Genomic DNA, 13,901 nt, shown 5'->3' on the forward strand with positions numbered 1-13,901 from the left:
CAGCTATAAAAAAGGGCAGACAAACAGCTCTGCCTAGTTGGACTCCGCCCACCACACACACACCAACACACACACACATGCACGAGCACAAAGTAAATGGCAAGACAAAGAGCGTAGACAACACTGTTGCTCTTTTCAGTGACGCCTTCACGACCATAAAATTGAGATAGGCAGAGCGCGGCACCTTTTTTTTTTCGTTCTCTATTTTTAATTTCATTCAGAGCCTCTGCTTCGCCCGACTTCTTCAGCTGAGCTGCTGCTTTATGAGTTGCTGGCTTTGTTTATCCGATGGCACTTTAATATTTCTCATTTCTTTTCTTTGCACACAAAATTAATTAACAACAAATGCGAATGCAAAAACCAAAAATTGTAATGCGAATGCAAATGCAAATGCGAATGCGAATGCAAATGCAGTTTTGCGGCCACTCCGGCAGCTCATTTAATTAATATTCATCCGGCAAACTTTGGCAGCACCGAGCGGAACCGGGCACCTAAGCACTGGCCACAGTGGGCGTGGCACTTGAAAACTAAACGAGCTGACTGCGAAGTGACTCTTGTGACAGTCTCGGACTGTGGCCATGGCGCAGTAAACCAAATAAAACAAAGCCCAAAACAAAACAAGCAAAAGGAAAAAAAAAGAAAATGATTATAAAAACAAAATTATAGAAAAAAGAGAAAGCAAAAGAAAATCAACAACAGTTGAAAACTTATGAGTGGGAAAGTGGACAGAAAAACGCAGCGTTCAAGGAAGTAATTATGGTTTATCCAAAGAGACAGATAGACAGAGCAGCAGCAGGAGCAGTAGCAGGAACAGCAGCAGGAGTAATGATAGCAAGAAAATGTGAAAGGAAAACGAGAAGACGACGACGATTCATAACATCAAACTTCAACTTTACGTGTAAATGAGAAAAACTAAATTAGAAAAGGGGCAAGTCGCGAGGGAAATGCGACAGAGACGAATGAATGAAGTTGGCGAGGAATGAAGCAGAGACTGGACAGGCGTGGGCAGGAGTTGGATAAGCTCAGCGCCGTACAAAATGATATTCTTTGCCCAACAACAACAACAACAACAACAACAACAACAACAACAAAAACAGCAGCTCAATGTGGGCGAGCCGAGTGCAATTATAAAAGCGAGATATGAGTATAGTTTATAGAGCATTCCCTAGGCATAGCAGCCACCCTGCCACAGCTCAATTGCAGGGTATACAAACAATCGGCCGCAAAATTTGCTTTTTTATTTATTTATTTATTTCTTTCTCCATGGCCTGCAAATGACATAATGCAAAAATAAATAAACGAATGCGCGGAATAGCGAAGGGAAATTGTGGATATACAGGATGACACCGTAGAGCCAGGCAGCCCCAAGGCAGCGGCTCAACTGCTCAACTGGCTCGCAGCGTTTCTCTCAGCATTTCTTGCCGGCACTTTGGCTGAGTTTATCCAGCCATTTATTGTGTGTGGCAGAAGTGCAGTTCCTTGTACTGAGAGCCAGCAGCTCTATTTGCTTTGGTTTATTTTGTTGTTGCTGTTGTTGTTGGTGTTGTTTTTGCTTTTATTTTGGCCACAATGCTGTTGGCCATAAAGTTGTGCAAATAAATTGCAATGCAGTTGAGGCTGGCAAGAAATAGATGCTGTTGCTGTGAGGCCGCGACGCGAAATTGATGGGGAATTGATTTGAAAGCAAATACATAAATGGAGCAGAGCCACCGAGAAGAAAACAGAAACAGGGCAGCGCATAAATCTTTGGGGAGCAACACGCTGAGAAATTGGCTAGATGCTCTGCTAGATGGCGGCACAAATTGAGAAATTGGGCTGGGAAATCTCTCACTCCCACTCCCACTCACTCACTCTCCCTCTCTCCCTCTCGCTCTCTCTCTCTCTCTCTCTCTGTCTCTCTCTATCTGTGTGTGGCGTATACGAAATGCGTTTGTTGTGTCTTTGGCTAAAGAAAACGCAAGAAAGTTGCGCCAAGTCGAGTTGAGAAATCATCGCGAATTGATGTATTCGTACAATTTGGCTTTGTTGTTGATTACTTTAACGACTGATTAGGTGCCGAAATATACAGAGGCATGCGCTGCATATCAATGAGATGGCAGCACGTAACGATGGGACGAAACTTTGCCGCAGCTCAAATTGAATGTACACGAGTGGCTTGAGGATAATTTTATTGATTGATTTAATGGTTTTACTTGGATTTATTTTGTTGTCTATTTAGATTGTTAGGGATTCACACGGCCAGGTGTGCTAGAAATTTGATCTGCCCTCAAATGAGATTACAAGATAGTGAAACGAATTCATTTCACTCTCTGGCATCTGCACTAAATCAATATTAAAGCGAGCCTTCTTCATTTTTGCCTGTCTGAGTCTAGCCTTTAGCTCTATTAGCACACACACACACACACACACATGCACACAATGTATTCTGTATTCTTCCATATAATATGCAAACGAGTTGGGTTCATAAATCATGGAATTTACATGTCTTCAGATATGCTTTTTCGTTTTTCGTTTTACTTTGCTGCTTTTTTACTTTTCATATATGTATATAGGTATATATATGTATATGTCTTTTTTGCATATCATTTTCATAATAATGCCGTTGCTTTCGGTAGCTCTGGGTGTACTCGACAAACAGCTTTTATGCTCAATACACAATTTCAATTCTCATCACTTGAATTTCCACTGAAGGAGCTCAACTATTTCCAACGAGTCGAGTCGAAAATGCCTGGCAATAATTCAACTCAATATCCAGGCACACACACACATGTATATATGTATTTATAAATATGCCCAGGCATACTCTCGCCCGTGACTTGGCTTGGTATGTTAAGTAAAACGTTGGCATTCACTTACCGATTCAATGGCCTTCTCCAGGCGAAAGATCTCCTCCTGCAGCAGATGCAGTGTTCCCGTTTTGCCGCGATGACGCGCAAATGCAGCGGCACAGGCGCTGTGTATGCTATTTACCCAATTCTCCAGCTCCACCTGTGCAGGTAACGAGAGAGAAAGAGAGAGAGAGAGAGATATGAGTGTGAGCTAGACAACAAATTGCAGAGGCCAAATGCAACAAGGCAAGGCACAAATTTGACGTTGCTCCCCTGTGCCAAATGTCGACAATGTTGTTGTTGTTGTTGCTATTGCTATTGCTGTCGTTGTTGTCGTTGTCGTTGCCATTGCTGGCTGACTATCAGTTATGCAAATTTAATGACAAATCACTGAGGCGACCAGGTAAAACGCTTACCGACAGTCAGTCAGTCAGTCAGCCAGCCAGCCAGTCAGTCAGTCAGGCGGTTGGCTTTTAAGGGGGGTGGGAGGAGGCGGCCAGGTGAGAGCGGCGCTTATGCCTCAGAGACATGTCACAGTTTAGGCACAAGGACCATGTCAGGCAGCAACTATTAGTTCAAGGCAATCTGCCTTGCCAGTTAGCTGGCTGTCGCCTACACAGCCCCAATCGCACTTTAAGCCAAGCGATTTGCATTTCAGCCAGTTGCGGGGTCTGCATCAGTTAACGCCTTTGAGGCAGGCGCTCAATGTGGCTGTCGCTGTGTGGGTGTGCGATTGCGAATGGGGTCTGTTGAAAGCCCGCGAGCGCTGAACTCGACACACACACACACACAGACACACACAGGCATACACAGCGGCTGATAGATATATCCTTGGTATCGTTAGGCAAACAAGACGCCTCAGTTGTCGCCATGTCGTCCAAGTCCAAGTCGTGCCAGATGGCTGGACAAGGCCAGCTTTTATGGTCGACCGGCCGCAGGCGGGGCCAGGCCTGATGCCTTTTCTAATTGCAGCATGAAAGTCTTACGGTTGAAGGACTTGCGGCGTGGCCGGACTCCCATTAAGCGCGACATGCATCATATCCTGCCGAACGGCACTTACCTGACAGGGCGCCTGGAACAGATAGGCATCGCCGAATGCGGTGCTCAGACAGAATATATAATCGCGCTTCGGATGCTCCGGTATTGGCTGCATAATCGCGCCGTCCACAATAATTAAATGCTTGGGCGCCGCCTCGACGCTGCGGCCCTCACGCGAATCGCACGGATAGAAGAGGAGCGTGGTGCCCTTCAGGCACACCCAGTAGCCCTTCCAGCCACGCTTGCGAGCCAGCTCGATTTGATGCTTCTTACGTAGCAGCCATTTCTTTACCGATAGAAAGCTGAGGGCGGAACGAGAGAACATGGAAAAAATGTAATCAAATCGATGTTAAATAAGCAACAGCTAATAAGCAGCAGGAGCGGGCCAGCATCAGGCAAATATGTATGTATGTATGTGTGCATGTATGTATGTGTGCATTTACAGTATTACTTCAGAGAATTGAACTAAATTCAACTCTGCAAAGTGTGAGCTGACTTTATAAGCTCTCAAATCAGCGGCGTGCTATAAAACGTGCCGTAGGCCAAAATCAGTTGAGAATTCCAAAAATGGAATTGCAAACAACATGAATTCGTATAAATTTGATGAGGAAGTACTTAAAAGGAAACTTTTCTCATTTAGTTATATTGAAATCTGTTTCAAGTACTTTTTCCATGCCAGGATAAATAAGGATTCGTGTTTTCCAATGCGGATAGTTGGGTTCATTAGCTAATAAGTAACTGTAAACGTGCCAGCTTGTTGCAGTCTCGTTTTACATTCAACAACTTTCTTTTCACTCTCTGTCTCTCTCTATCTCTTTCTCTTTCGCTCTACCCTTCTGGAGTCTCAGCGGACACACACACACACACACACGCTCACTCTATCATGGCGGAATGCGTTTGGCTGTAATAGCTGTAAATGATATGCCAAGCGCTGAGCTATTTTCTACTTTATTTATGATTAGCTGTTGTTTGGGGAGCCCACCACACGTGGCTGCTCCTCCTGCTCCTGCTGCTGCTGCTGCTCCTGCTGCTGCTGCTGCTATGCCCTTGGGCATTGTTTCGTGCCAGTGATTAACGGCAGCTGGATGCGAGTAACTTACCCGGCTTTACGCACAGCGCCCGTGCAGTTGAAGGAGGATGCAGCGGTGCCAGTGGCCTTTGCTTTATATGGTGACGCCATGACACTTTCGCCATCATCTTCATCCGAAACGGCAGTAGTTAGGCTCATTCGATCATCGTCCGAGATCTGCAAGAGATGATGCATAAATTGAGAATGTATAAGCAAACACATACAGCTACAAGTATATACAAATACATATACATACATATAAATTTATATATATAGAGAGAGAGAGAGAGAGAGTGGGATAGAGGCAGATGAGGTCGTCGCTGTTGACAACGAGAAAATGTAATAAGTCTGCCAAGCAATAATTGAAATAATTAAGTCATAATTAACAGTGCCAGTCAGTCAGGTCCCACACTACACACACACACCCCACACATATACACACACACTTACAATTCAACCCGATACGAATCGCAATGAGCCGAAGCGACCCCGTAAGCCATTTGATACCAATAATGGTTGACTGGCCCCATGTTGTTGTCGTTGTTTGTATTGCCATTGCTGCTGCTGCTGCTGTTGCTGCCGTTGTCACTGCCGACAGCAACATTTGTTACGTATGTCGTCGATAAAGCAATTTGTCTTCTCTCGCCTGCATTTTTAGTGAAGTTGGCAACGTGGGACAAGAAGCGAAAGCCAGCCCTGAACGAAGGGGAGGGCGGATGGACAACAATTGACAACAACAACAACAACAGTAATGGCAGCAATATCAACAACAACAATCAGAGGAAAGAAAGACGACTCAGAAAACGAATCGAAGCAAAATAACAGCAGGGGCAGCAGGAGCAGCTGCTAGGAGAAGAGATGGCCCGGCTAAAGCAATGGCAAACAGTTTCTTGGCCATGTTATCGAGGCGAACTGGCTAGCGAGCATTCCATCAAAAGCCGGGTCGAGAACGACAGCTCTGCTCTGCCTGGGCCCATCCTGCGACTTCCTTCCGTTCTCACCACACACACACACACAGAGAGAGAGAGCCCAGTGCGCCAATTTTGCTTTCGCAACAGGATAGGAGACAAGGCAGCCAGGGCATAGCGGATAGAGGCGGACAGAGGCTGGGGGCGTGGCAGCTTGGTCCCGTGCGGGCAACGGGCAACGGGCAACGGCACTGAGGCTGTGGTGCGCGCGCTCGTTCGCTACGTGTCCCGCGTGGCAATAAAAATTGGTTTGCCCATTCATTCGTTTCAATTGGGTGGTGCTGGCTGCTGGCCCCAGCTATCAGCGCCCAGCCACGCCCACAATGTCGCTCACTTGCTGCTGTTGCTGCCGTTGCTGCTGTTGCTGTTGCTGTTGCTGTTCATGCCATTTTTATTTGAGTTCCCAAGGAAATCAATTTACAATGTGTTTATTCGTTTCGTCTTCGCTTCCTGCTGCTGCTGCTGCTGCTCCTGCTCCTGCTGTTGCTCTGGCTGAGGCAGACCCGTCGATTCCTTGGCCCCATTTCTTCGGCTTTGGTTACTACGCTACACCCACATGCCCGCCCGCCTCTCCTCGTTTTACGTTTTTGGCAATTTTCAAACATTTTTGCTCATATGCATGTTTTACAAGTTATTTATTTGACTGCCCGACGCGTCGGTTAGAGCGGGCTACGGGCTGCGGGATGCGAGCGGCAAATGGGCAACTGTCAAGTGGCATGTGTTCGCCTGTGTTTGCACACCAGCCACGCCCAAATCCTCAGAGAAACAGCAGCAGGAGCAGCAGCAGCAGCAGCAGCAGCAGCAGGAGCAAAGTCATGTGTGCTTAACCCACAAGTGACGTCGTCAGCGTCGCCCTCATCGTCGTTTGTCGTTGGCCAAGTTTAATCAAATTTTATATTAATCGAAAGAGTGCAAAGGCATGCAAATACCCAAACGTGAGCTGGCTCCACTTCGTCAGCAACAAGAAAGAGGCAACATAAATATTTTCCGAGTTCAAATTGCCAAAAATAAAAATAAAAAGGGAAACCCGGCAGCAGAAGCACATCAAAGCGTATTCTGCCCGAGCTCTGCCAAGGGGTTTCACTGGGCTGAGGGAAGGGAAGGTGCGCGGGGCGCAAGGCAATTCCATTGAATCGAATTGAGGTGCATCGCTTGTAGCTCTGATTAATTGGGAAGGCTATATATACATAAAATTATATATTGTATAATGGAGCTGAGCAAGTGAGGAAGCCATTAAAGCGCCTCAACGAGCATTGTGCGAGTGACTTAAAGGCGTTTTACAACACTGTGAGCTTGCTCACAAGCTCTTTGCACTTAATTAGCATTCAGCCTGGCCTTTAGCTGGAATATGTCAGATTTTGTGTCCGATATTTCATCTCTTTTCGCATTTTAAGCATCTTTCTACTCCCTCACTCTCTCTCTTTCTCTTTCTTTCTTTCATTCTGTTTTTGGCTATTTCGGTCGGGCTTTGAGTTGCTTTGATATGACTTAATTAATTTTTCACATTTTCATGCAGTTTTCCTTAGCTTAGTTACAGCTTTTTTAATTAAAGTCTTTCATTTATGCTGAAAACCCTTTTCCACACTGACTGCTGCTGCTGCTGCTGGCTTTTCTAGTTCAGTTTCGATTTTCAGCTTTTCTGGTTAGTCAAAATGAATTCGCAACATTTTCATAAGCAGAGCGCTTGTATTTTAAATAGCCAGCCCGTGGCCTCAATCATTTTTGTGGCAGCTACCATATTGAAAACTCCAAAACACTCAAAAAGCACTCACCCACTTACCAGCGGCAGTCAGCATTGCCGCACCGCCGCACCCCCGCCGCCCCGCCACACAGTACACCTGACAACATTTATAGCGCCAAATGAAATAGTTTCCGCTTGCTCAATGAAGTTTTCCATGAAATCATCAAGCCGAACGGAAACTGCCGAGCGGAACTGTTGCAAGCAGACAGCAGCAACAGCAGCACCAGCAGCAGCAGGAATGTTGGCAGCCCTGGCAACCCTGGCAACGAGGTGTGCTGCACAAATAAGTCCACAGCCATGGGCAGCCCAACTTTTTGGCATCAAATTAAATACAATAAGGGGCAATGGGCAAAAGTACTTTCTGCCAAGTTGCCATCAAGATATTTGGGTATACGGTATACATCAAACACTATTTCGTACAGCTAGTCAAAAGTCACTTCATCAGCAACAGCAAAGATCTCGGAACAATCGACGCTAATGTAATGGAAAACCCTTTAGAAGGCTGGCAAAAGGGACACAACTCGGGGAATTAACGAGTTTTGTACCTTTCACAACAGATTACTCGGCATCTACAATTGGCTATTATATGAGTGTATGTATGTATGTGTGTGTGTGTGTGTGTGTGTGTGTGTGTGTGTGACAAACAATGGCAATGGCCTAGCAAAAAACGAAAAGCCCAAGCGTAACGTTGACTGCCAAATTGACAGCATCAAATCTGAACGTCGACTGATTGGCCCCGTCGAATGGCTACAATTTGTGCAGACCCAAAGAGTTTGTCAAATGATTCATGAATTTTTAATTGATATGACCCGGAGTGTAGCACCGGCAATAGCCCATGTCCGCCCACAGTTAAAGTGTTGTCGAATTCCATCATCAGCAGGAGTAACAGCAGCAGCAGCAGCAGCAGCAGCAGCAGCAGGAGCTGGAGCTGGAGCTTGACAATGGATTGTGTCTGCTAACTCACATGGGTAAGCCTAAATGGGCAGCCCCAAACACGCACACACACACACACAAGTAAACACACACAAAAGATTAAATGCCTATAGTCCTGGAGCCAGTGCTGCCGCCTCCTGCGCTCACCCCACATCTGATTACTTGGGCCTAATATGCCATATCTCAGCATCGGTGCAAAATCAAAATTCAATTTACGCACACAATCAAATACACGCACACCCACACACACACACGCACACATTGACATACACGCGTGCGCACCCAGACACGCCCACTCGGCATACAGAGGCATACACCCTTATCCGTTGCCCGGACAGGTGGCCGACCTCTGCTGTCGAGCTGCGTTTTCTAATCAAGAATTGATTGTGATCTCTCGATGCGGCTGTCGTTCACGTTTCATCCATAATTATCAATGACTTTTGAATGTCAAATGTGAGGGTTGCCTGCCATTGGCACCTACACACACACGCACGCACACACGCACACATACATAGAGCAGCCCCCGCTCGCTAAGAGGTAGAAAAAATCATTTCATTGCTCGCACTCGCTGTCAAAAATTACAATATTTGATAGAGTGTTTATATGTCGCTGTCGCTGTTGCTGTTGTTGCTGTTGTTGTTGCTGCTGTTGTTGTTGCTGCTGTTGTTGTTGCTATCGCAACCAAATCTCGCACATTCGCACAATTTCACATATGTAAGCAAACATTTGCTTGTGCAGGCAACGCCAGCTGTCAGCCAAAAAGAAACAAGTAAGAAAACTCTAGTCGAGAGTGCTCGACTAGATACTACCCTGAACCCAACAATTAAAAATGCCCATTTAGTAAGGCTGAAATTTCAATTTCGATGTATTTAAAAATATAAATAAAATACCAAACTCATTTAATAAAATATAAAAATATTTTGAAACAATTAAAAAAGTTAACAACAGTTGCACCGATCGGGATTCGAACCGCGACTTCTCGATCGAGCGTCAAGCAGCTAACACACTAGGCCACCTTACTCCTGCTAGTGGCGCTGGCAAAACTCAAACAGATTCACTGCTGCAGCGCCATCTACCAAAACTGAACGAAACTAACTGCTGATGCGATTCTAAGAATCTGCTAGAATAACCAAACTATTAAAAACGCACATAAAGTATGGTTAAAATTTCAATTTCGGTGTATTTAAAAATATAAATTAAATAGAAAACTCATTTATGAAAATATAGAAATATTTTGAAACAATTAAAAAAATTTAACACCAGTTGCACCGATCGGGACTCGAACCGCGACCTTTCGATCGAGCGTCATGCAGCTAACACACTAGGCCACCTCACTCCTGCTAGTGGCGCTGGCAAAACTCAAATAGATTCACTGTTGCTGCGCCATCTACCAAAACTAAACAAAACTAACAGCTGATGTGATTCAACGAATGTTTTTGTTGTAGCTGCTGCACGTGCGTTTGTTAATTGGCCAAATATTTGATTATTTTTTATTAATTTTTGACTGAATGGAATTTAATGAAACTTTCAGCATATGATCTACATATTATATTGAATATTTGAGAATTTTAGAAAAAAGAAAAATCATTCACAATTAGCTATAGTGGCATCTGATTTGAACTTGAATGTTTTTACTCGATAAAAACATAACGGGATGATTTATCGAATTTTAAAAGCAAACTCGACGTCCGCGCTGTATATACGGTCATTTTAAAAAAAAATTCAAGTCTCTAGCTCTTATATCCTCGGAAATCGACGCGTTCAAACATACGGACAGACGGACAGACGGACAGACGGACAGACGGACGGACGGACAGACGGACAGACGGACAGACAGACAGACGGACAGGGCCAAATCAACTCAGCTCGTCGCCCTGATCAAGAATATATATACTTTGTGGGGTCTGCCACGCCTCCTTCTGCCTGTTACATACATTTCAACAAAACCATTATACCCTGATTTCCCATTTTCAATGGGTTCAGGGTATAAAAAGAAATTGTTATAAAAAAAAAAAAAAAAATAAAAAAAAAAAATACAACTGCAAATTCGTGGCACGTTTGCGCTTAAGTGAGGCATTAAAGCTAAGTTTCAGCTGGCAGAAATTGAAATTGATACAAAAGTGGCAAATCTGCAGCGCATTGCAAGTATTTGCTATACATCTCTCTCCCTCTCTCTCTCTCTGCGTCTCTCGCTGTTCAACAATTTCTTTTGGGCAAAACATCTTGACGGCAAATGAAGTTGTCTAAGCAAATCGCACTGTGCTGCAGCAGCAGCCCGAGCAAAAGCAATTTGGCATTAGCTGTAAGACGGATTTTGGCAATGATTAAAACGGAAATACTGCAGCTGGAGTTAGAGAGAGAATGGGAGTGTGAGAGAGAGAGAGAGAGTTAAGCAGGTGGTTGCGGGACACGGGTATATGTCATGTCACTCGCATTTGATTAAATGTGTGCACTGAGCGTTGCTTGGCATTAATTGCTTTGTGCAGCGCCGCAGCAAACGAGGCGTGGCCAGGGCGAGGGCGAGGGCACGTGGCAGCTGTTTTAGCAGCCGATCAATCAAAATTAAGAAGGCCGCGTGGGCCACTTGCAGAGCGAGTAGACGACAACACGGCACAGTGCGTGACAGATGCGCATCAGCTGTGATTAATATTCGAGTGGAATAAATAATTGAATCAACTCGAAATTGAAAACTGCATGCAAGTGGAATAACCAAGACGAACGAGTGCACTGGGAAAACTGATTTGATTTAAATAATTACAACAGCAAATTGAGACAAAGCCAAACCCCTAACACATCTCACCGTCTCTCTCTTTCTCTCTCTCTCTCTCTCTAATTAATAAGCAAAAGGTAAGTTGATGCCTGCTGCAGCTTCAAATTAGCAATTTTGCTCAATTTAGTAGGCATTTATTACCAACTGACTATATCTCTCCCGCTCTTGCTCCCTCTCCCTCTCCCTCCCTTCAACACCATCTCGTTCTCCCTCTGGCAAACACTTATTTCATTGAGCTACTGATTATATCCACAAGCACGAACGCAACTCTCAAACAAATGCCCTTTCAGCTCACGCACACGCACACACACACACACACACACACTGACTCACACACGCACAGTGAACTAGATTCAATTGAAACTGAAGAGCAGGCAGACATTAGCCTGGGCAAATCTTCCTCAGTGGAGGAGCAGCGTTAGCTTTTCTCCTTGCCGATTCAATATGCTCGCTGTTGATCTGCCAATTAATTAATATGCAGCGCGTTTGGCCAACTAACGGTTATTCAGCTAATGCCTCATTCAAACTCAGTCAGTTGTATGCTTATCAGCAAATTTTCTTCAGGTGTGTCTATGCATATGTGTGTGTATACGCATGCTGAATGCACTCAGTGTGAAATGCGTGCGTGCGTGTTCGTGTGTGTGTGTGTGTGTGTGCTCTTTACATGGCCTGGCATTGGTCAAGAGCTGCAGTGCGGCAGCGCTGTTGCCATAGATACAAGTAACTGGTAGTTACCCCAGATACAAGTGCTCTGGTGCTGCCACGCCCATTGGGCTAAGTCCACAAAGTACATATGGTACAAATAGCTTTTATCACTTGGCCACTGTGATTCATGTGAATTCCAATCAATGCTATTCATTATCCAAAAACTAAATACGAACGGTAAATGAAAATGCGTCCAGCAGCACGCCCCTATACCCGCCATCGCCCCCTTTTACAGCGTATGTGTGCGTATGTGTGTGTGTGTGTGTGAGCTGTGTGTTAAGAGCTTTTTCGGCTGGGGCTAATGCTTTAATTTATTGCCAGTCAGCCTCCTTTGTGAGCAGCCAGGCAGGAGCTGGCGCCAGGAGGAGCAGGAGTCGGAGCAGGAGCCGGAGTTGCCTTGCCGTAGCTCGAGCGTGAAAAGGATGCTTTTGGCTTTGATCAACGTTTTGTTAGGCAACCAAAATGAATTTGTAGCAGGCAGACAGCCAGACAGAGAGACAGAGAGAGAGAGAGAGAGAGAGAGAGAGAGAGAGAGAGAGACAGACGAAACGAACAGCATCCAAAGCAGCAGAAGGAGCGTTGCGACAATACATTTAAGTCATTTGATGGCAGCAACAAAGAGTCTAGCAGCAGAGAAAGGACCTCCACAATACAGGATATTCAAGCAAAGCTCAAAGTTAAAGCAGCTCCTCGCAAATCTCATTCAACAATTTCAAATGCCAAAGAAGTAACTAATCTATTTAGCTTTTGTGTGTGCGTCTGTGTGAGCACTAAATACAAAAGTGCTGAGATTATTAAGGATATTCCTGCTTTAAAGCGAACATTTAAAGGCAAATGCAGGACTGGCCTACATATTTCTGAATCAGTTATTAGATGAGAAGTTTTTAAAGGGGAATCAAGGTATAAGATATATTAGATTCGGTAAGCCGATGGAATACCTCTAATAATTATATGTTCAATAAATATTCCATTTGAAAAACTGTTTAGTCATGGTATTAAATACATATTTAATACTGCAATTTTTCAATAAAAGTCTCATATATTTTAAAAGTTTTCAATTAAAGGAATACCACTGATACACTTATTATAATAATTTTCCAGAATGCCCATAATACACATACAATAACTCTAAAGTGAGCTATTTAGTTAAATTATAATATAAAATATTTTTAAATATTTTAATCAAGGGAGTACCTCTAATACACTTATAATATTCAATATATATTGTAGCATTTTCAAATTAGGGAATACCTCGTATACATCTTATATGATAACTGTTAAAAAAGCTGTGTAGGGAAATGAAAATTTGAGATATTTGCAAACTTTTGGGTTCAGGGAATACCCTCAATGCACCAATTTTCAAATTGCTGTGTTTTTCGTTTACCTTGCGAAGGAACATTTCGTTGCACTGCTTGGCGGTGCTGCGCCAGTGGCGATGGCGGTACCGTGAGTTGCCCAGCTTGAGGGTGCCCTGCAGATCGGCCGCCTCCTCGACGACACGCCGAATGCACTGATAGCGCAGCCGATTGCAGCGATGTATGGGCTGGAGGGCGACCAGGCCGTGCTCCGGCTCCGATTCGGCGCCCGAGCGCACCTGATCCTCGTCGTCGTCCACCCAGGCGCTGAGCACGCCCTCCACGAAATTGTACAGCATCTGAATGTTGGCCTGCATGGGCGCCGAGCCCGACGGCACCTGCTCCTTCTTGATGAGCTTCCGGTTCTGGCACACCTCGCGCAGCAGATTCTCGCCAAAGTGCACGGTCTTGTGGCGGCGTCGACGCGAGTTGAGGGACGCGGCCGAGGCGGACTTCATTAGCTTGCCGTTGCCGTTGAGGACGTGATGAAGATG

The 13,901-nt window shown here is 44.9% G+C and overlaps 1 protein-coding gene across 13 annotated transcripts in view; it reads right to left on the reverse strand.

Annotated features, from left to right (window-relative positions):
- Positions 1-13,901, reverse strand: part of sif (guanine nucleotide exchange factor still life) — a 93,946-nt gene that overhangs the window by 44,694 nt on the left and 35,351 nt on the right. For all 13 annotated transcript variants that reach the window (XM_018006294.2, XM_089466583.1, XM_089466588.1 and 10 more), the window contains 3 exons: positions 4,967-5,112; positions 3,889-4,168; positions 2,857-2,988 (listed from right to left, as the gene is read on the reverse strand). In XM_018006294.2, the coding sequence (XP_017861783.1) occupies positions 2,857-2,988; positions 3,889-4,168; positions 4,967-5,112 (558 nt within the window). The remainder of the gene's footprint in view (positions 1-2,856; positions 2,989-3,888; positions 4,169-4,966; positions 5,113-13,901) is intronic.

The sequence above is a fragment of the Drosophila arizonae genome, chromosome 4, assembly GCF_054131065.1.
Source record: "Drosophila arizonae isolate 15081-1271.41 chromosome 4, UAZ_ARI_1.0, whole genome shotgun sequence".
In the NCBI taxonomy this organism is placed as follows: domain Eukaryota; kingdom Metazoa; phylum Arthropoda; class Insecta; order Diptera; family Drosophilidae; genus Drosophila; species Drosophila arizonae.